The 21,979-nt window shown below is 54.6% G+C and overlaps 1 protein-coding gene across 2 annotated transcripts; it reads left to right on the top strand.

Moving 5' to 3' along the window:
- The first annotated feature begins 602 nt into the window (after nucleotides 1-602).
- On the top strand, nucleotides 603-21,580 carry ints3 (integrator complex subunit 3). 2 transcript variants are annotated; one of them, XM_069184983.1, is made up of 30 exons: nucleotides 603-787; nucleotides 1,811-1,894; nucleotides 4,608-4,691; nucleotides 4,803-4,916; nucleotides 5,512-5,596; nucleotides 5,699-5,765; nucleotides 5,892-6,036; nucleotides 6,251-6,380; nucleotides 6,621-6,718; nucleotides 7,207-7,398; nucleotides 8,538-8,625; nucleotides 8,822-8,901; nucleotides 10,031-10,122; nucleotides 10,932-11,038; nucleotides 11,394-11,513; nucleotides 12,098-12,227; nucleotides 12,841-12,895; nucleotides 13,058-13,161; nucleotides 13,907-13,951; nucleotides 14,072-14,191; nucleotides 14,288-14,441; nucleotides 14,818-14,886; nucleotides 14,992-15,067; nucleotides 15,256-15,369; nucleotides 16,440-16,488; nucleotides 17,667-17,834; nucleotides 19,011-19,111; nucleotides 19,509-19,581; nucleotides 19,748-19,904; nucleotides 20,362-21,580. In XM_069184983.1, exons 1-30 carry the CDS (start codon nucleotides 704-706, stop codon nucleotides 20,437-20,439), a joined length of 3,063 nt encoding a protein of 1,020 aa, XP_069041084.1. In that variant the 5' UTR covers nucleotides 603-703; the 3' UTR covers nucleotides 20,440-21,580. The 2 variants fall into 2 exon arrangements, with proteins under 2 accessions (XP_069041084.1, XP_069041083.1); XM_069184982.1 differs by having other exon boundaries at nucleotides 11,391-11,513.
- The last annotated feature ends 399 nt before the right edge of the window (nucleotides 21,581-21,979 follow it).

Here is a 21,979-nt window from a genome sequence, read left to right as displayed (position 1 = left end):
CTGCATTTAAACCTGGGACCTTCTCTCTCTTTCTCCCCTGATCTCCAGGGCACTCAGATTTAAGAGATCATTCTAACATTGTTCTCCTACAACATGTTTTGAGACCTCCTTTATGTGCGCTGCGTTATTGCTTTAAAAAAAACAGCTCCGTAAATACGCATAACGCAGATTTAAAAATTAAAGACCGTTCTGTGTTGACCGTGAGATTCAGGACACCACACTTAAAACAATTTTAACAATCACTTAGCCTGGTTGTTGGCGACTTGCTGCCCAATTCTTACTGGATTACATACTGTCAGTCATTACAAAATTCGTCTCCGATTGGATAACCCTCCTGTCTGTCTTTATTTCGTCCCGGCACCTCTCACCTTCCTATGGGTAATTTTGCTGTCAATCACCTCAATGTCATCTGTGATTGGCTAGAGCTGATGCAGCACGGCCCTCAAACCCCACCCCCCTCGCTGTGGGCAAAGCGACTGCTTCCTGTAGGTCAGCATGCCTTCCGGAAGTCTGGCAGTTCAGGTGCGGTGGCCGCTGTCCGTATCCTGTTTATAAACACCGAGCCCGGTGTAGCGAGAGCGAGTCGTACGCAGGTACACACACGGGACCGGGGAAAATACACCCAGCTGGAAGTAAAGAAACACAGAAGCGAAAGCCGCCCTCCACCGTCGCTGGGGCCAGGCAGGCTGCGAGGCGGGCGAAGATGGAGCCGCCTTCCGCGAAAGGGAGACCTCAGGGTCGCCTGCTGGTGTCCACCAGTCTGGACGCGAAAGACGAGCTGGAAGAGGTGAGACGACCCCCCCACACCACCACCTCTGTGAAATGCACCCCGAAAGCGCGCTCAGCGAGGTGGACTTGAAGATCTGTAAGGCAGCAGCAGCTGTAGCGCTGTAGTCTTTATTCGGGGATCGAAACAGACCTTCCCACATGCGGGGTGCTCGTGTACATCCGCCCCGCAGTGCTGAGCTTTCTTGCGGGGGTGCTGGGTGCAGCTGCTCCGGGTTATGCGGGCGGTCGGAGGGCAGGGCGCCCGGTTTCTCTTTGTGATGAAGGCCCTAGCGCTCGTTCCGTCCAGATAGACCTTCGTGTGACAGCTCGGTGAATCAGATGCAGAAATAAACCTGACCCCCGCTCTGATCCGCTCCGATTTTTACAGGGGTGTCTGTAGGATCCCCAGTGCACAGCTGGCTGATCCACTCCGGGTTTTGCAGGGTTGTCAAAGTCACAGTACTCGGGAGTCTAGATCCCAAGCCTGGAGTGGAACAGACTGCAGTGTCCTGGGATTCTTTCTGGCTGTAAATCCTGGACTGGGCTATCAGCAGTGGATTGGGATGTACTCTATCCAGTGTACAGTAATGCATTGGCTGGCTCCCCCTTGCTTATGTCTGTAGCACTCTTTCTAGTGCATGTGGCACTTTGGAACTGGGGCTCTGGGCTCAGTTCCTGGGCTGCTGTCTGTGTGGAGTCTGTATGTTCTCCCTGTGTTTGCGTGGGTTTCCTCCCGCAGTGCAGAGATGTGCTGGCGGGTTAATTGGTTCCTGGGGAGATTGGCCCTGGTGTGCGTGTCTGTCTGCCCTGTGATCAATGGGCGTCCTGCCCACGGTGTACCCTGCCTTGTGCCCCGTTGTTTGCTGGGATAAACTCCGGCTCCCCCATGACTCTGAATTAGATTAGGTATGAAAATTGATGGATTTTTTTTTTGTAAAATATTGATGTACAGCGATAATGATGTTGACATCTGTGACCTAATGACTGTTTTGACTGTGTGTTTACGCCTGTGTCCGATCTCTCCGGTGTGTCTGTGCACCAGCGGTTGGACAGGTGTGTCGGGATCGTGTCGTCCATGATTGGCGGGCTGTCGGAGCGAGAGGCCAACGACGCGCTTACTGCTCACGTGAGTCTCCGTCGAACTGGGCCAACCTGTAGCCTGCTGCACTGTGCTGAAGTGCTCTGCACTGTGCTGAAGTGCTCTGCACTGTGCTGAAGTGCTCTGCACTGTGCTGAAGTGCTCTGCACTGTGCTGTAGCCTGCTGCACTGTGCTGTAGCCTGCTGCACTGTGCTGTAGCCTGCTGCACTGTGCTGTAGCCTGCTGCACTGTGCTGAAGTGCTCTGCACTTTGCTGTAGCCTGCTGCACTGTGCTGAAGTGCTCTGCACTTTGCTGTAGCCTGCTGCACTGTGCTGAAGTGCTCTGCACTTTGCTGTAGCCTGCTGCACTGTGCTGAAGTGCTCTGCACTTTGCTGTAGCCTGCTGCACTGTGCTGAAGTGCTCTGCACTTTGCTGTAGCCTGCTGCTCTGTGCTGAAGTGTTCTGCACTTTGCTGTAGCCTGCTGCTCTGTGCTGAAGTGCTCTGCACTTTGCTGTAGCCTGCTGCACTGTGCTGAAGTGTTCTGCACTTTGCTGTAGCCTGCTGCTCTGTGCTGAAGTGCTCTGCACTTTGCTGTAGCCTGCTGGACTGTGCTGAAGTGTTCTGCACTTTGCTGTAACCTGCTGCACTGTGCTGAAGTGTGCTGAAGAGTAGTGCACTGTGCTGTGCTGAAGTGTACTAATCTGTGTTGGGCTATACTACACTGTGACGGTTTATTCCATGCTGAAAAGAGAAGAAAAGAAATGCAACATTTAGGCCTTCTTCAGGTGTCACACAACCGAAACATTGTTTCTTTTTCTTTTCTTTTCTTTTCAGACTGGAATAAACTTTTACTTGTTCCTTTGCAGCCTATGCATGCTGACACAGCTCCCTACTTGAACTACAGTTGTGAGAAAAAGATTGTGAACCCTTAGGAATTTTCTGGATTTCTGCATGAATGGCTCCTAAAATGTGATCTGATTTCCATCTAAGTCTTATTTAAAAAACAGCACAGACACCATTTTACATTGCTATGTCTTTATTGAACAAGTGGTTTAAACAATCAAGGTAATTGATGGGAAAAGTATGTGAACCCTTATATTTAGTAACTAGTGGAACCTCCGTTAGTGGCAGTAACCTCAACCCAACACTTTCTGTAGCTGCTGGTCAGACCTGCGCAGCGGGTAGGAGGTATTTTGGCCCATTCCTCTATACAGAACAGTTTCAGGTCATGTATATTTTTGGGATGTCTTGCTTGAACGGCCTGTTTCAGATCACGCCACAGTGTTTCAATGGGATTGAGGTCGTGACTCTGGCTTGGTCACTCTAAAATACGGGATTTCTTCTGTGTGAGCCGCTCGGTTGTTGATCTACTCCTGTGTTTTGGCTCATTGTCATGTTGCATGACCCAACTTCTCTTGAGTTTTAGATCACAGACAGATGCCCTGACATTCTGCTGTAGAATGTCCTGATACAGCTTGGAATTCATTGGTCCCTGAATGATTGCAAGCTGTCCAGGCCCTGAGGCAGCAAAGCAGCCCCACACCACTATATACACCATGCTTCACAGCTGGGGTCTTGGTGTTGGTATGCGGTGTTTTGTTTTCTCCAAACATAACGCACTGTTCACTTACCAACAAGTTCAACGTTTGTCTCATCTGTCCACAGAACATTGTTCCAGTAGTGCTGTGGAACACCCAGGTGGTCTTGAGCAAACTTGAGACGGGCAGCAATGTTTTTTTGTTTTTTTTTTGAGAGAGACGTGGTTTCCTCTGTGGTACAGTAACCTCCCATGAACACCACTCTTGTTCAGTGTTTTTCTTATGGTAGACTCATGAACACAGACGGTATCAAGTGCAAGAGATGTCTGCTATCACCCAAGCTGTCACCCAAGGGTTCTTTGTCACCTGCTTGAGGATCGTAAGGCGTGCCCTTGCACTGATCTTTGTAGGACGCCCACTCCTGGGGAGAGGAGCGTCGGTGCTGAATTTCTTCTCTGTCTGACTGTGGACTGATGGAGGCCAAGACTTCAGAAAACCTTTCCAGTCTCATGAGCTTCAACAGCTCTTTGTCTGAGGTCCGCTGAAATCTCTTTGGATCGGGTCATATTGCACTTCAACAGAATTCTGTTGTGAAGAGCAGGTAACTAGAACTGTGTGATTTTTTTTTTATACGGCAGGGCAGGTCGAACCCACACCTGAATCGATTGGAACACCTGACTCCAGTTACCCTATTTTCAAGGTGTCTTTATCCTAGAGGTTCACATGCTTTTCCCGTCAATGATCTTGGTTGTTTAAGCCATTTGTTCAATAAAGATATGACATTGTAAAATGTTGTGTGTGTTGTTTGTTAAATAAGACTGTCTTTATTTATTCTTATGACTTAAATGAAGATCAGATCGCATTTTAGGAGCCATACATGCAGAAATCCAGATAATTCCAAAGGGTTCACAAAATGTTTCTCACAACCGTACTTAAACTACATTGTAGTAAACTATAGTACACTGTGCAGAACTATACTGTACTGGCCTATACTACACTGTGCTTTACTATCCTGAACTGTACTGGACTATACAACACCATCTTTAAGCTGTCCTGAACTGTACTGGACTGTACTGCACTGTGCTAAATTGTACTGGACTGTACTGTGCTGAGCTAAACTACTGAACTAAGCTGTACTGTACTGACCTATCTGCTATTATATTGCACTATTCTGCTGTGCTGCGCTTCATCAGAGCTGTCTCTCTCTCTCTCTCTCTCAGGTTTGCAAGGGGTCCCAGCAGCATGAGGAGGTGTGTCTGGGCCTGTTCACTCTACTGCTCACAGAGCCAACGCAGGCTCAGAGGGTATGGCGCCGCCCTGGTGGTATCACCGTCTCTGTCCTCTCCCAGTCCTGTGTGTGTATCCGTGCAGGTGCGTCTGTGCGAGTCACTGCCTCTCTGTCCCTCCCCCCACAGTGTTACAGAGACCTGACGCTGGTCAACAGAGACGGGATGAACATCGTTCTGATGAAGATCAACCAGATCCTGATGGAGAAATTCCTCAAAGTGCAGGACATCTGTCGCACTCAGGTACACCTGTCTGTTTCAGTTCAAATTAATTCAAGAAGCTTTATTGGCATGAGCAATGAATTTCACTGTTGCCAGAGCGTATACAATTAACACAACATCTACAGACATGTATAATACAGACACATCCTATAAACATATGGGGCATTATTGGGAGACAGGCTCACTGTTACTCAGGCTGTGACATGAGATCGCATACTGGGCTGCCAGTTCAGCTGAGTTCCCTCCTCCCTCTCCCAGTAGGATTGGGACCCGATGTGATTCTGGCAGGTGTGGGAATTCTGGGATTAGCTGTGTAAATTTAGGGAAGAATGTTTCTCTAATCCCAGAGTATCTGTCACAGTGCAGTAGGAAGTGCACCTCTGTCTCTGTTTCTCCCCGCTGGCAGTGGGTGCAGTGTCCAAGGCCAGGCTGTGGTCACTGAGCCTGTACTTTTTAGGGTCTGTTTCTCTTTGCTGTTTCTTACCCTGGTCAGATTTTCGGCTAGTGTGTATTGTCTGTTTAGGGTTCTGTAGCATTCCAGTTCCTCTCTCTCTGTCGCCTGTCGGACTCTGAGTTGCTCTCTGAGCGATTGAAGCCGTCTTCTCTCTCCCTGCAGCTGGTGTGGCTGGTTCGAGAGCTGGTGAAAAGTGGGGTGATAGGCGCTGACGGCGTCTGCATGACACTCATGAAGCAGATCGCAGGTCAGTCACCGGTCTGGAGGGTCTGGAGGGGGTGTCCCCGTCTCTCCAGGCGGCGGATCACACAGGACCCCAGATCTGTATTCACCCTGTCTGTCTTTTCAGGGGGGGACATCTCCAACAAGAACATCTGGCTGGCTGAGAATGTCCTGGACATACTGGTGGAACAGAGGTATGCTGGGGGACGGTGGGGAGAGGGGGGGTGTCTCTACACTGGGGACGACGGGGAGAGGAAGGGTGCGGGCATTGGAGAGAACTGGGGTGCAGGGTGTAATGTGCACTGTGTCCACACTCTCAGGGAGTGGGTGATGAAGAGCAGCATGCTGATCGCCATGTCCGTCTACACCTACCTGCGCCTGATCGTGGATCACCATGGCAGCCCGCCACTGCTGGCACTGCGGCAGAGAGAGGTGGACTTCTGCATCGGGCTGCTGAGAGAGAAGGTGAGGGAGAGGGAGAGAGGAAGAGGGGAGGGAGAGAAGAGGGGGGAAGGAAGAGGGAGAGAGGAGGAAGAGGGGAGGGAGAGAAGAGGAGGGAGGAGAGGGAGAGGAGGAAGGGGGAGGCAGGTGCTTGGAGAGAGAGGGCGTCAGGTTCTGTGGGTGGGGGAACAGAACCGGGCTCTGAGTGTAGGCTGTTCTTGCACTGTCTCTGGCCCAGTTCATGGACTGCTTCATCATCGGGAGAGACCTGGTCCGCTTGCTGCAGAACGTGGCCCGCATCCCGGAGATGGATCTGCTGTGGAGAGACCTGCTGCACAACCCCCAGGGCCTGAGCCCCCAGTTCACAGGTCTGTCTGTCTGTCCCCTGAGCTCCCAGTCCACAGGTCTGTCTGTCTGTCCGTCCGTCTGTCCCCTGAGCTCCCAGTCCACAGGTCTGTCGGTCTGTCCCCTGAGCTCCCAGTCCACAGGTCTGTCTGTCGGTCTGTCCCCTGAGCTTCCAGTCCACAGGCCTCTCTGTCAGCTGTGCTCATCAACCTTCCCTCTCTCCCTCTCTCCCTCTCTCCCTCTCTCCCTCTCTCCCTGCCCAGGTGTGCTGCAGCTCCTGACCTCTCGCACGTCGCGGAAGTTCCTGGCGTGCCGCCTCACTCCGGACATGGAGACCAAACTGCTGTTCATGACCTCTCGGGTACTGACTCACACACACACTCGCTGTAGAGTCAGTAGCTGTGTGTTAAGAGCCCCACTCTCTGTCTCTCTCTCTAGCCCAGCCTGTAGTGCTGTAGAGTCAGTAGCTGTGTGTGTTAAGAGCCCCACTCTCTGTCTCTCTCTAGCCCAGCCTGTAGTGCTGTAGAGTCAGTAGCTGTGTGTGTTAAGAGCCCCACTCTCTGTCTCTCTCTAGCCCAGCCTGTAGTGCTGTAGAGTCAGTAGCTGTGTGTGTTAAGAGCCCCACTCTCTGTCTCTCTCTCTAGCCCAGCCTGTAGTGCTGTAGAGTCAGTAGCTGTGTGTGTTAAGAGCCCCACTCTCTGTCTCTCTCTCTAGCCCAGCCTGTAGTGCTGTAGAGTCAGTAGCTGTGTGTGTTAAGAGCCCCACTCTCTGTCTCTCTCTCTAGCCCAGCCTGTAGTGCTGTAGAGTCAGTAGCTGTGTGTGTTAAGAGCCCTGTTCTCAACCTCTCAGGTCCGCTTCGGACAGCAGAAACGCTACCAGGACTGGTTCCAGCGCCAGTACCTGTCGACGGCGGACAGCCAGTCCCTGCGCTGTGACCTGATCCGGTATATCTGTGGCGTGGTGCACCCCTCCAACGAGGTCCTGAGCTCCGACATCCTGCCCCGCTGGGCCATCATCGGCTGGCTGCTCACCACCTGCACGGTAAGGGAGGCCTGGGCTGGGCGGTACCTGTTCACAGGTAGGAGGTGCCTTCCTCCACACTGAGCCCGTTCGCGTTGGCCTGAGATGTAGCAGGATCTGTAAAATATCGTTCTCGCTTTGACAGCAAAGAGCATTTTGTGTCGATCAGTGGCAAATAACCCATTTAAATACATTATGGTTCCACGCTGTACTGCTGTAAGATGTGAAAAGGCCCACGGAGGAGAATGTACCTGATGACCACTGGGCCTGCTGTTTTCTCAGGAATAGTCGATCACATTTCCATTCAGAGCTTTCCTCAGTGGAGCTCCACTGCTGGAGCCCGAATTGAACATGGACCGCAGGGTTGGCACCCCTGCTCTTTCAGGATAATGACCTCGATTTCAGGTGCCCCCTGAAGGACGGCCCCTCCTACAGCATGCTGGGGCCCAGGAGAGGAAATTCTGGTCCAGAGGGAATAGTGCTCCTTACTGGTCCTCCGGAGTCACTTATAGCAGCAGCTAGGTTTTTCTCTGTACTGACCAGGCCCAGGCCTTCTGACCAGATCACTGCAGCCTGTCCTCTTACTGTCTGAGCCTCTGAGGTCTGTCCAGATCGCTGCAGCCTGTCCTCTTACTGTCCCCTTCCTGAGCCTCTGAGGTCTGTCCAGATCGCTGCAGCTTGTCCTCTTACTGTCCCCTTCCTGAGCCTCTGAGGTCTGTCCAGATTGCTGCAGCCTGTCCTCTTACTGTCCCCTTCCTGAGCCTCTGAGGTCTGTCCAGATCGCTGCAGCCTGTCCTCTTACTGTCCCCTTCCTGAGCCTCTGAGGTCTGTCCAGATTGCTGCAGCCTGTCCTCTTACTGTCCCCTTCCTGAGCCTCTGAGGTCTGTCCAGATCGCTGCAGCCTGTCCTCTTACTGTCCCCCTCCTGAGCCTCTGAGGTCTGTCCAGATTGCTGCAGCCTGTCCTCTTACTGTCCCCTTCCTGAGCCTCTGAGGTCTGTCCAGATCGCTGCAGCCTGTCCTCTTACTGTCCCCCTCCTGAGCCTCTGAGGTCTGTCCAGATCGCTGCAGCCTGTCCTCTTCCTGAGCCTCTGAGGTCTGGACGCTGCAGGTAAGTCCCGCTGCTCCGGTCTGGAGTAACTCCCGTGTGTTTCTGTTCCAGTCGAACGTGGCCGCGTCCAACGCCAAGCTGGCGCTGTTCTACGACTGGCTGTTCTTCAACCCGGAGAAAGACAGCATCATGAACATCGGTGAGGGAGGGAGGAGAGCTGGAGGGCGAGGGGGGGGGGGAGGGGCAACAGGAAGTGTGCAGGGGGGAGAGTGTGAGGAGGAAGAGGGTGTTGTCATAGTGTTATTGTACGGGTGTCACACTGCAGCAGTGCGTGTGTCGGCGAGAGGGGTTGGAAGAGCCAGGGTGTGACCGACCATGTCTCTCTGTGTCCTCAGAGCCCGCTATTCTGGTGATGCATCACTCCATGAAGCCACACCCCGCCATCACTGCCACACTGCTGGACTTCATGTGCCGGGTGAGAGACCGCAGGTCACACTGTAACCCTACAGTCCAGAGATCACCGGTCCAGTCTGGTCTGGGTCACACTGTAACCCTACAGTCCAGAGATCGCTGGTCCAGTCTGGGCCGGGTCACACTGTAACCCTACAGTCCAGAGATCACTGGTCCAGTCTGGGTCACACTGTAACCCTACAGTTCAGAGATCACTGGTCCAGTCTGGGTCAGGTCACACTGTAACCCTACAGTCCAGAGATCACTGGTCCAGTCTGGGTCACACTGTAACCCTACAGTCCAGAGATCACTGGTCCAGTCTGGGTCACACTGTAACCCTACAGTCTAGAGATCACTGGTCCAGTCTGGGCCGGGTCACACTGTAACCCTACAGTCCAGAGATCACTGGTCCAGTCTGGGCAGGGTCACACTGTAACCCTACAGTCCAGAGATCACTGGTCCAGTCTGGGTCACACTGTAACCCTACAGTTCAGAGATCACTGGTCCAGTCTGGGTCAGGTCACACTGTAACCCTACAGTCCAGAGATCACTGGTCCAGTCTGGGTCAGGTCACACTGTAACCCTACAGTCCAGAGATCACTGGTCCAGTCTGGGCCGGGTCACACTGTAACCCTACAGTTCAGAGATCACTGGTCCAGTCTGGGCCGGGTCACACTGTAACCCTACAGTCCAGAGATCTCTGGTCCAGTCTGGGTCACACTGTAACCCTACAGTCCAGAGATCACTGGTCCAGTCTGGGTCACACTGTAGCCCTACAGCCCAGAGATCACTGGTCCAGTCTGGGCCGGGTCACACTGTAACCCTACAGTCCAGACATCGCCGGTCCAGTTTGGGTCACACTGTAACCCTAAAGTTCAGAGATCACTGGTCCAGTCCTTGTAACCCCAGGAGATATAAAAAACCCCAGTCAGTGAACAGTGGGGCCACAGAGTAGGGTCAAGATGGTCCAATAAGAGCTTGATCCTTTATTATCACAACCGGGCCAAGCCAGGCCTTCCAGATTCTGTTGGGAGCTGATCTGGTTCTAGACATGTGCAAAGCTGTCTTTTCTAATCCTGTAACAGATGATCACGCAGTGGCCTGTGGGGGTGTTGATTATGATTGTAACGAGTCTCCCTCTTTCTCTCCATCAGATCATCCCCAACTTCTACCCCCCCCTCGAGGTACACGTCCGCCAGGGCGTCTTCAACTCACTCACCTTCATCATGGAGAAGAGAGTCCTGGCGTAAGTGAGCACACCCCTCTCTCCCAGTGCACAGCAGCCTGATCCACTCCAGGTGTTACAGAGCTGTCAGTCAGACTCCCAGTGCACAGCAGCCTGATCCACTCCAGGTTTTACAGTGCTGTCAGTCAGACCCAGTGTACAGCAGCCTGATCCACTCCAGGTTTTACAGTGCTGTCAGTCAGACCCAGTGTACAGCAGCCTGATCCACTCCAGGTTTTACAGAGCTGTCAGTCAGACTCCCAGTGCACAGCAGTCTGATCCACTCCAGGTTTTACAGTGCTGTCAGTCAGACCCAGTGTACAGCAGCCTGATCCACTCCAGGTTTTACAGAGCTGTCAGTCAGACTCCCAGTGCACAGCAGCCTGATCCACTCCAGGTTTTACAGAGCTGTCAGTCAGACTCCCAGTGCACAGCAGCCTGATCCACTCCAGGTTTTACAGAGCTGTCAGTCAGACTCCCAGTGCACAGCAGCCTGATCCACTCCGGGTTTTACAGTGCTGTCAGTCAGACTCCCAGTGCACAGCAGCCTGATCTACTCCAGGTTTTACAGAGCTGTCAGTCAGACTCCCAGTGCACAGCAGCCTGATCCACTCCAGGCTTTACAGAGCTGTCAGTCAGACTCCCAGTGCACAGCAGTCTGATCCACTCCAGGTTTTCTGCCGGCTGCCAGAAGCTGCAGGTAGAAAGCTTGAGCTCAGGATCTCTGCAACAGATGGGCCGATGAGACTGCTGCGCCCTGTCTGTGTGGCGCCTCTCCTGGAGTGTTTTCACAGTCTGTGTGTCTGCCTCACCTCAACTCTCTCTCACAGTCACCTGGCACCCCTGTTCGACAACCCCAAACTGGACCGGGAGCTGAGGGCCATGCTGAGGGACCGCTTCCCCGAATTCTGCAGCTCGCCCTCCCCCCCTGTGGAAGGTGAGGCCGTGCTCTTCTGCAGGGGTGTGTGTCTCCCCCAACTAGGGGTATCCCTGCTGCTCAGCTCTGTTAGCTACTTAAACTGCTAATTGCCTAATTAGCTATTAGGCATTAAAAACGCAGTAAACGTGTGTTAGTAGTTTACACCTGGGAAGTTTATTGTACAAGGTGATGGGCCTCTTTAGCTGTAAAATGAGATGATTAGCACAATTAGCAGCTTGGTTAAGTAATAAAGAACTCTTTATTACTTAATCAGGTGCCTCGATCTCCCAAGTAGGAAGACCTTTTCTGAGGTCGACTTCAGTGTTGAGCTTTTTAACGATCTCTCCATCCTCTCGTTCTCCTCGTTAAGCAGTGAAGATGGACGAGTCCGTTTCCCTGGAGATGGAAAACCACGTGTCAGACAAGGAGGATGGTTGCTATGACAACACGGAGGCCGCCTTCAGCGATGACGAGGAGGAGCTTAACAACAAGGGTAGGGAAAGCAAGGCGGGCTCCTTCGCTCTGAATTCACACCGTGTTCCCTCTGGATTCACATTGCATTTGCACTGAATTCACACCGGTTCCCTCTGGATTCACATTGCATTCGCACTGAATTCACACCGGTTCCCTCTGGATTCACATTGCGTTCGCACTGAATTCACACCGGTTCCCTCTGGATTCACATTGCATTCACATTGAATTCAGAGCACAATCGAATCGAATCGAAAGTACATTAAATAGAAACTGAATTCTAGTCTAGTGGTTAAGGTCCAGGGCTGTTAAACCAGGAGGACAGCTGGTCCAGTGGTGAAAGCACGGGGCTGTTACACAGGGAGACTCCTATGTCCCCACTGAGTGTGTTAGTCTGTCCTGCAAGTGTGACTTCTGAGCTCGGAGGCCCTTCTGTCAGAGACACTGCAGCAGCAGCTGTTGATATCTGAGTTTACCCCCCTTTGTCTCTTCAAATTCATTAATGACTTTTTAAGCATTGCTTCACAGTCAATCCAAAGCTGAATACTTGCATTGAAAACCCTCACCCACAGTAAGAGCAGTCTGGCTTTGACTTTGCTTCTCCAGGAAAAAAGCGCGAGTTCCGGTTCCACCCAATCAAAGAGGCTGTCATTGAGGAGCCCGCTGACATCACGCCCTACGTGGACCAATTGGACGAGACATTGAAGGAGAAGGTCCTGCAGCTACAGAAAGGAAGGTAAAAGAAGGGGCTCCTAACTCCACCTACCTGGCCCTCCCTCTCTCCTCGAACTGTTTCCACTCATCTCAATTCAAACAGCTTTATTGGCATGACCAGTGAATTACTTCCTCAGCCTGGGACAGGAGATCACACACTGGATTATTATTATTGAGAGACAGGCTCGCTGTCTGTTCCTCAGGCTGGGACAGGAGATCACACCCTGGATTATTATTATTGAGAGACAGGCTCACTGTCTGTTCCTCAGGCTGGGACAGGAGATCACACCCTGGATTATTATTATTGAGAGACAGGCTCACTGTCTGTTCCTCAGGCTGGGACAGGAGATCACACCCTGGATTATTATTATTGAGAGACAGGCTCACTGTCTGTTCCTCAGGCTGGGACAGGAGATCACACCCTGGATTATTATTATTGAGAGACAGGCTCACTGTCTGTTCCTCAGGCTGGGACAGGAGATCATGTCATGGACGGCCCCCCTCTCCTCTTCTGTCTGTCTCCCGGGATCACTCTTTCCCTCTCTCTTCCAGCACCACAGAGGCGGAGCTGCTCGGCCTGTGGCGCTGCACTCTGTCCGCGCGGTTCAATGACCTCTCTTCCCTTCTCCCGCCAGTGACACGGAGGCGCAGTGTGAGGTGATGCAGGAGATTGTGGACCTGATTCTGGAGGTGAGTGGCTCTTGGGCGCTCCGGTCCGGCGGTCTGCATGCGTTGGCGGATCTGCTGTGGGTCGTCCCGTGAGAGGGCGCAGGTTCATAGTCGCGATGCTGGTCGAGATCTTTCACTGCAAGATCGACTGTCGTTCTCTCTCCCGCCCTCTCGCTGTCCCAGGAGGATTTTGACTCGGAGCAGATGTCCGCTCTGGCCTCCTGCCTGGCTGAGCTGTTTAAGGGGCACTTCAGGGGAGACGTCCTGCCAGAGGAGATCACAGAGGAGTGAGTCTGTCTGTGCTCATCTGTCTCTCTCTCTCTATCCTGCTGCCTTCCTGACTGCCTGTCTGTCTCTCTCACTCTCTCTGGCCTGCTGCCTTCCTGACTGCCTGTCTCTCTCTCTATCCTGCTGCCTTCCTGACTGCCTGTCTGTCTCTCTCACTCTCTCTGGCCTGCTGCCTTCCTGACTGCCTGTCTGTCTCTCTCACTCTCTCTGGCCTGCTGCCTTCCTGACTGCCTGTCTGTCTCTCACTCTCTCTGGCCTGCTGCCTTCCTGACTGCCTGTCTGTCTCTCTCACTCTCTCTGGCCTGCTGCCTTCCTGACTGCCTGTCTGTCTCTCTCACTCTCTCTGGCCTGCTGCCTTCCTGACTGCCTGTCTGTCTCTCTCACTCTCTCTGGCCTGCTGCCTTCCTGACTGCCTGTCTGTCTCTCTCACTCTCTCTGGCCTGCTGCCTTCCTGACTGCCTGTCTGTCTCTCTCACTCTCTCTGGCCTGCTGCCTTCCTGACTGCCTGTCTGTCTCTCACTCTCTCTGGCCTGCTGCCTTCCTGACTGCCTGTCTCTCTCTCTCTCTCTCTCTCTGGCCTGCTGCCTTCCTGACTGCCTGTCTGTCTCTCTCACTCTCCCTGGCCTGCTGCCTTCCTGCCTGTCTGTCTCTCTCTGTCTGTCCCTCTTGTTGTCTTGCTCTCTCGGTCGCGCTGCCCCTTGGTCTCTCTGACTGTAACCTGTCTGTCTCTCTGGCGGTCTGCAGGTCTCTGGAGGAGTCGGTGTGCAAGCCTGTCTGTCTCATTTTCAGGTGAGCCCGTGGGGTGGCTGTCCCGCCATCTTGTTCGTTATGTTAATGAGTTAATTGATGGGCTGGCGGGGTCCCAGGTTATGCTCTAACCCCCCATGTCTGCACTGCCATGGCCCTCAGGAACCTGTGTCAGATGCAGGAGGACAACAGCGGCTTCTCCGTGCTGCTGGACATGCTGGCCGAGCTGTACCAGAAACAGCCCAAGATCGGCTACCACCTGCTGTACTACCTCAAGGCCAGGTCAGCGCAGTCAGCTCCGCTCACGTCCACCCCCTGCCCCGTCCGGTCCGGTTCTGAGCCGGGTTCTGAGGCGGTATGGGTCCTCTCTCCCCGCAGCAAGGCCGCGGTCGGGCGGATGAGTCTGTACGAGTCCTTCGCTCAGGCCACCGCGCTGGGAGACCTGCACACCTGCCTGATGATGGACATGAAGGCCTGTCAGGAGGACGACATCCGACTGCTGTGTTACCTCACCCCCTCCATCTACAGCGAGGTCTGTCTCTCTGTCTCTCTGTCTCTCTGTCTCTCTGTCTCTCTGTCTCTCTGTCTCTCTGTCTCTCTGTCTCTCTGTCTCTCTGTCTCTCTGTCTCTCTGTCTCTCTCTCCGTCTGTCACCCTCTCCATCTACAGCGAGGTCTGTCTCTCTGTCTCTCTGTCTCCCTCTCCGTCTGTCACCCTCTCCATCTACAGCGAGGTCTGTCTCTCTGTCTCTCTGTCTCTCTGTCTCTCTGTCTCTCTGTCACCCCCTCCATCTACAGCGAGGTCTGTCTGTCTGTCTGTCTGTCTGTCGCAAGGCTGCCCCCGTCTGTCTGTGTCTGTCAGTGCAGTCCTCGTGCGTCCTGCCAGCGTGTGCCTCTCTGTCTCCCACAGTTCCCGGATGAAACTCTGCGCAGCTCTGAGCTCCTGAACATGATCGTGGCCGTCATCGACTCCACGCAGGTGAGTGTCCGGCTCTGCCGCGGTCGCATCCGGCTGCGAGGGTGCTTCTCTCCCACGGGTCTCCCTCAGCAGCCTGTAACTCTCCTTCCCTGCCTCCTCTCCCAGCTGCAGGAGCTCATGTGCCACGTGATGATGGGCAACCTGGTGATGTTCCGGAAGGACTCTGTGCTCAACATCCTCAGTGAGTCTGTCGCCGCCCGCGTGGGGTGGGGGGGTCACAGAGAGCAATCAACCACCTGGGTGTGTGTTGTACACTCCAGTCTGTGTGTGTGTGTTGTACACTCCAGTCTGTGTGTGTGTGTGTGTTGTACACTCCAGTCTGTGTGTGTGTGTGTGTTGTACACTCCAGTCTGTGTGTGTGTTTTGCAGTCCAGTCCCTGGAGTGGGAGACCTTTGAGCAGTACAGCACCTGGCAGCTCTTCCTGGCTCACAGCATCCCACTGGAGACCATCATCCCCATCCTGCAGCACCTCAAGTACAAGGGTAACAGCTCTGTGCACTGTACCCCATTCCACTGTCCTGTACCCCACTACACAGAGTACAGCGTCTCATTCCACTGTCCTGTACCCCACTACACAGAGTACAGCATCTCATTCCACTGTCCTGTACCCCACTACACAGAGTACAGCATCTCATTCCACTGTCCTGTACCCCACTACACAGAGTACAGCATCTCATTCCACTGTCCTGTACCCCACTACACAGAGTACAGCGTTTCATTCCACTGTCCTGTACCCCACTACACAGAGTACAGCGTCTCATTCCACTGTCCTGTACCCCACTACACAGAGTACAGCATCTCATTCCACTGTCCTGTACCCCACTACACAGAGTACAGCATCTCATTCCACTGTCCTGTACCCCACTACGCAGAGTACAGCGTTTCATTCCACTGTCCTGTACCCCACTACACAGAGTACAGTACCCCATTCCACTGTCCTGTACCCCACTACACAGAGTACAGCGTTTCATTCCACTGTCCTGTACCCCACTACACAGAGTACAGCATCTCATTCCACTGTCCTGTACCCCACTACACAGAGTACAGCGTTTCATTCCACTGTCCTGTACCCCACTACACAGAGTACAGTACCCCTTTCCACTGTCCTGTACCCCACTACGCAGAGTACAGTACCCCATTCCACTGTCCTGTACCCCACTACACAGAGTACAGTACCCCTTTCCACTGTCCTGTACCCCACTACGCAGAGTACAGCATCTCATTCCACTGTCCTGTACCCCACTACGCAGAGTACAGTACCCCATTCCACTGTCCTGTACCCCACTACACTGTACTGAGCCTCATTCCACTGTCCTGTACCCCACTACACTGTACTGAGCCTCATTCCACTTTATTGTACCCCACGTTACTACACTAGACCGCACTGTACTGTACCCCATGTTACTACACCGCACTGTACTCCACATTACTATACTACACTACACTGTCCTGTACCCCACTACACTGTACTGTGCCCCACATACAGCATTGTGCCCCACACTGTGCTGTCTCAGTCTACACGTGCTGATGTCCACTGTCCCTGCTCTTGCAGAGCACCCTGAAGCTCTGTCCTGCCTGCTGCTGCAGCTGCGCAGAGAGAAGTGAGTGACCAGCCATCACTGTCCGCCTGTCCTGAGCGAGTGTGCTGACCGCTGTGAGAGAGACCTGTCCTGAGCGAGTGTGCTGACCGCTGTGAGTGTCAGACACCTGTCCTGAGCGAGTGTGCTGACCGCTGTGAGAGAGACCTGTCCTGAGCGAGTGTGCTGACCGCTGTGAGTGTCGGACACCTGTCCTGAGCGAGTGTGCTGACCGCTGTGAGAGAGACCTGTCCTGAGCGAGTGTGCTGACCGCTGTGAGTGTCGGACACCTGTCCTGAGCGAGTGTGCTGACCGCTGTGAGAGAGACCTGTCCTGAGCGAGTGTGCTGACCGCTGTGAGTGTCGGACACCTGTCCTGAGCGAGTGTGCTGACCGCTGTGAGAGAGACCTGTCCTGAGCGAGTGTGCTGACCGCTGTGAGTGTCGGACACCTGTCCTGAGCGAGTGTGCTGACCGCTGTGAGAGAGACCTGTCCTGAGCGAGTGTGCTGACCGCTGTGAGTGTCGGACACCTGTCCTGAGCGAGTGTGCTGACCGCTGTGAGAGAGACCTGTCCTGAGCGAGTGTGCTGACCGCTGTGAGTGTCGGACACCTGTCCTGAGCGAGTGTGCTGACCGCTGTGAGAGAGACCTGTCCTGAGCGAGTGTGCTGACCGCTGTGAGAGAGACCTGTCCTGAGCGAGTGTGCTGACCGCTGTGAGTGTCGGACACCTGTCCTGAGCGAGTGTGCTGACCGCTGTGAGAGAGACCTGTCCTGAGCGAGTGTGCTGACCGCTGTGAGTGTCGGACACCTGTCCTGAGCGAGTGTGCTGACCGCTGTGAGAGAGACCTGTCCTGAGCGAGTGTGCTGACCGCTGTGAGTGTCGGACACCTGTCCTGAGCGAGTGTGCTGACCGCTGTGAGTGTCGGACACCTGTCCTGAGCGAGTGTGCTGACCGCTGTGAGAGAGACCTGTCCTGAGCGAGTGTGCTGACCGCTGTGAGTGTCGGACACCTGTCCTGAGCGAGTGTGCTGACCGCTGTGAGAGAGACCTGTCCTGAGCGAGTGTGCTGACCTCTGTGAGTGTCGGACACCTGTCCTGAGGAAGTGTGCTGACCGCAGTGAGAGAGACCTGTCCTCAGCGAGTGTGCTGACCGCTGTGAGAGAGACCTGTCCTGAGCGAGTGTGCTGACCTGTCCTCCTCAGGCCTAGTGAGGAGATGGTGAAGATGGTGCTGAGCCGGCCGTGTCACCCCGAGGACCAGTTCACCACCAGCATCCTGCGGCACTGGGCGGCCAAGCATGACGACCTGCTGGCGGAGCACATCAAGGCCCTGCTGATCAAGAACAACAGCCTGCCTCGCAAACGCCAGAGGTAGAGCTCACGCGCTCACACACTCTCACACACACACACACACACTCACACGTGCTCTCACACACTCATACACACACTCACACGTGCTCTCACACGCAGGCGCACTGCTCACACACACATAGACACGTGCTCACACACGCAGGCACACTGCTCACACACTCACACACACATACACACACCCGCACATGCTCTCACACACTCATACACACACACGTGCTCTCACACGCAGGCGCACTGCTCAAACACACACAGACACGTGCTCTCACACTCACATGTGCTCTCACACGCAGGCACACTGCTCACACACACATAGACACGAGCTCTCACACCCAGGCGCACTGCTCACACACACATAGACACGAGCTCTCACACCCAGGCGCACTGCTCACACACACATAGACACGAGCTCTCACACCCAGGCGCACTGCTCACACACACATAGACACGAGCTCTCACACCCAGGCGCACTGCTCACACACACACAGACACGTGCTCTCACACTCACACGAGCTCTCACACGCAGGTACACTGCTCACACACTCACACGAGCTCTCACACGCAGGTACACTGCTCACACACTCACACGAGCTCTCACACGCAGGCACACTGCTCACACACTCACACGAGCTCTCACACGCAGGCACACTGCTCACACACTCACACGAGCTCTCACACGCAGGCACACTGCTCACACACTCACACGAGCTCTCACACACTCACCCGCAACAAAGGATACTGCGTATTTAGTCGAGTGTGAGCATTCTCTCGAAAACCCCACAGGAGTACAGGCCTTGAGCACCTGGTGCCCCGGCCTGTCTTAGTAGTTCACATCAGCAGGTAGGCTTACAGTCCAGCTGTCTTCTAAGCTCCAGTACGTCAAGGGGAACTGCGATGCTATGTTTTTATTTTGGGGTTAGAAAGAATCAGCAATGATGAGCGCATTTCAGACTGCAACAAGAGTAAAATGTGCATGGTAACAGCAGAGGTGTGGGCGAAGTGACCGGGCCCCAGGCCTGCTCGGGGGAGTGGTAGAGTATACCAGGCAGCGCGGACTGGGCCGGGGTGCCAGGGGAGACCGGGAGCTGCTGAAACTCTTCTTGCTCTTTCCTTTCCTCGTCTGGTTCTTCCTCCTTGTCCCTCCCTCGCTCCCTGTGTCTCCCCCTCCCTTCGCCTCAGCCTGCGCAGCTCCAGCAGTAAACTGGCCCAGCTGACCCTGGAGCAGATCCTGGAGCATCTGGACAACTTGCGCCTGAGCCTGAGCAACACCAAGCACAACTGTGAGTCTCCTCTCGCTGCACTGCGGCTCTGTGGTGTAGCCAAACTGGACACACTGCCCCCCGACGCACAGCTGGACACACTGCCCCTCCGACGCACAGCTGGCCACTGGACACACTGCCCCCCGACGCACAGCTGGCCACTGGACACACTGCCCCTCCGACGCACAGCTGGACACACTGCCCCTCCGACGCACAGCTGGCCACTGGACACGCTGCCCCCCGACGCACAGCTGGCCACTGGACACACTGCCCCCCCGACGCACAGCTGGAGACAGATGCTGTACCACAGCTGGAGATGCAGTGACACACAGGCCCCTGACTCGGTTCTGTGTTGAGTGTGAAAGCGTGCCGATGGGAGAGGCACACAGCCCTGACGCCCTGCTCTCTCTGTCCCCAGTCTTCAGCCAGACGCCCATCCTGCAGGCCCTCCAGCACGTGCAGGCCAGCTGCGACGAGGCGCACAAGATGAGGTGAGAGCCCGCGTTCTCCCGGGAGCAGGGTTCTCCAGCTCGACTGCTGGGACTGGGGGGGTGATTCTGCAGTGGGAGGGGCCGGTGTCGTGCTGGGATGGCTGGGATTGGCGAGATCCGCGAATGTCTGGAGCACACTGACCCCCCCCCCCGCCTCCCGCCCCAGGTTCAGCGATCTGTTCTCGCTGGCCGAGGAGTATGAGGACTCCTCCTCCAAGCCCCCGAAGTCGCGGCGCAAGGCGGCGGTCTCGTCTCCGCGGAGCCGCAAGGGCGCGGCCCCCCCGGCCAGCAACGAGGAGGAGAGCGGCTCCAGCAGTGCCTCAGTAAGGCAGTCCAGCTTCGTCCACGTCTGTCCCTGCATCTGTCTGTCTCTCAAACAGGTTGCTGCCAGGAGGAGGTATTGGTGGGCCAGTAGGGGGCACTCTTCCCTCTGGACCAGAACAAGGGACACTTTGCTGTCCTGCAGATGAGATAGGACTTCAATTTTAACACCTGGTCCCAGGACACTGTCAGTAAGAGTGGGGTGTGGACCCTGGTGTCCTGACGACTGGTCACTACAGACCCCAGGACACTGTCAGTAAGAGTGGGGTGTGGACCCTGTGTCCTGACTGCTGGTCTCTTCACTACGCAGTCCAAGGAGTTATCATTCTGTCAATCTGTCATTTTTACTTTTGCTGTGCTTTTCACCTCTTTGTATGTAAGAGTCTGTCTTTCTCTGTCCGTCTCGGACTGATAAGCACGCCCCTCAGTGAGGTGAATGTCCCTCCCTCTCTCTCCCAGGAGGAGGAGGACTCCAAGCCCAAGGCTCCCAAGCGCAAGAGGAAGGGCTCGTCCGCAGTGGGCTCCGACAGTGACTGAGGGGAGCAGGGAACTCGCCGTTCGCTCCGCCTACCATTGTGATGCCACCGGCCACGCCTGTTCCCCTGCCCACCTGTGTGGCGCGTGCAGGCTCCGCCCCTCTCTCTCAGAGGCACACCTGCTGTGGGGGAGGGGCATCTCGCCACAGAGACACTCGCCATTTGCTGGACGCCAGGACTAGAGCCACGCCCCCCTCTGACACTGATTGGCTGCTGGAGCCATGTGGGGGCTGGAACTTTCTGGGGGTGGGTGGGGGGGGGTTGTGGCCTGGCAACCAGTAACAGTGACTGACAGACAAACTGAAGGATAGTGACCCCAGATCATGGACCCTTGTCCCAGCCACATGCTGGTGTCCGAGTAATCTCTTCTGTACGTTTTGTACCGTCTGTACTGGGCTGTACTCGGTCAGCAAAAGGAGCTCTCCTATTTCCCAGTGCCAGATTCATTACCAGACTTTTAGCCTCTTTTGGTCAGGATAAACCCTCTGGTTTTTTTTTTTCCTCTAATGAGTTTTTTTTTAATGGTTTTCAACCGTTTTCTTTCTTCCTGATCATCTGATTTCACTTGGTTTTGAAGCTGCCCGTGGGGTGGTTTTTTTTAACAGTTTAAACCCACACCTCCAGTGTTTCCCAGCTGATTTCGGTGAGGATCAGCCAGCGCCCTCAGGGAGATCTTTTTTTTTTTAACAAATGGACCTGTCCCCTTATAGCGGTTATAGCGGCATGGACACACCTGTGCTGAGAGGGTCGTCTCCCAGCCTTTTTTCTGCAGCCCCAAGAAGAGCTCTTTCACCCCATCTCTGGTGGGCACTAGGGTGAGGAGATCACTGGAGGCTCCGCCCACTCCCCCGGGCACCGCCCCCTCCTGTGAGAGAATCCTCCAACAGCTGCAGAGCTGGTGTGGCCACGCCCATGATCGTATCCCTGATTGGCTGCAGTGATCAGCCAGAAGGCGGAGCCAGTGACCGAGGCAGAGCTGCTGTTCTCGGAATGGGTGAAGGGGACTCTGGGTTTGAAACAGTAACAGAGACGTTGTTTGATGGACACACACACACACCATGGACTTTTTAAAATCAGTCATGTCTTTGTACCGACTTATTTTCTTATGAAAAAATCATAACAGTAATAAAAAAGTAACTTGTGCTTTTGTTGGGTCTGTTTTTAAAGAGTGCTTGGCTTGGTCTGCTGGGTTGTTTTTGATGATCACTGTGCATCTCCCAGGTGGGGCCACTGGTGCAGAATGGTCACTGGGGGTCTCCCAGGTGGGACCGCTGGTGCGGAATGATCACTGGGCGTCTCCCAGGTGGGGTTACTGGTGCAGAATGATCACTGAGCATCTCCCAGGTGGGGCCGCTGGTGCAGAATGGTCACTGGGCGTCTCCGAGGTGGGGCCGCTGGTGCGGAATGGTCACTGGGCGTCTCCCAGGTGGGGCCAATGGTGCGGAATGATCACTGGGCGTCTCCCAGGTGGGGCCGCTGGTGCGGAATGATCACTGGGCGTCTCCCAGGTGGGGTTACTGGTGCAGAATGATCACTGAGCA

Source organism: Lepisosteus oculatus, chromosome 27 (assembly GCF_040954835.1).
Source record: "Lepisosteus oculatus isolate fLepOcu1 chromosome 27, fLepOcu1.hap2, whole genome shotgun sequence".
NCBI lineage: Eukaryota > Metazoa > Chordata > Actinopteri > Semionotiformes > Lepisosteidae > Lepisosteus > Lepisosteus oculatus.
Note: the sequence above shows the minus strand (reverse complement) of the source record. Positions and strands in the feature narration are given on the sequence as shown.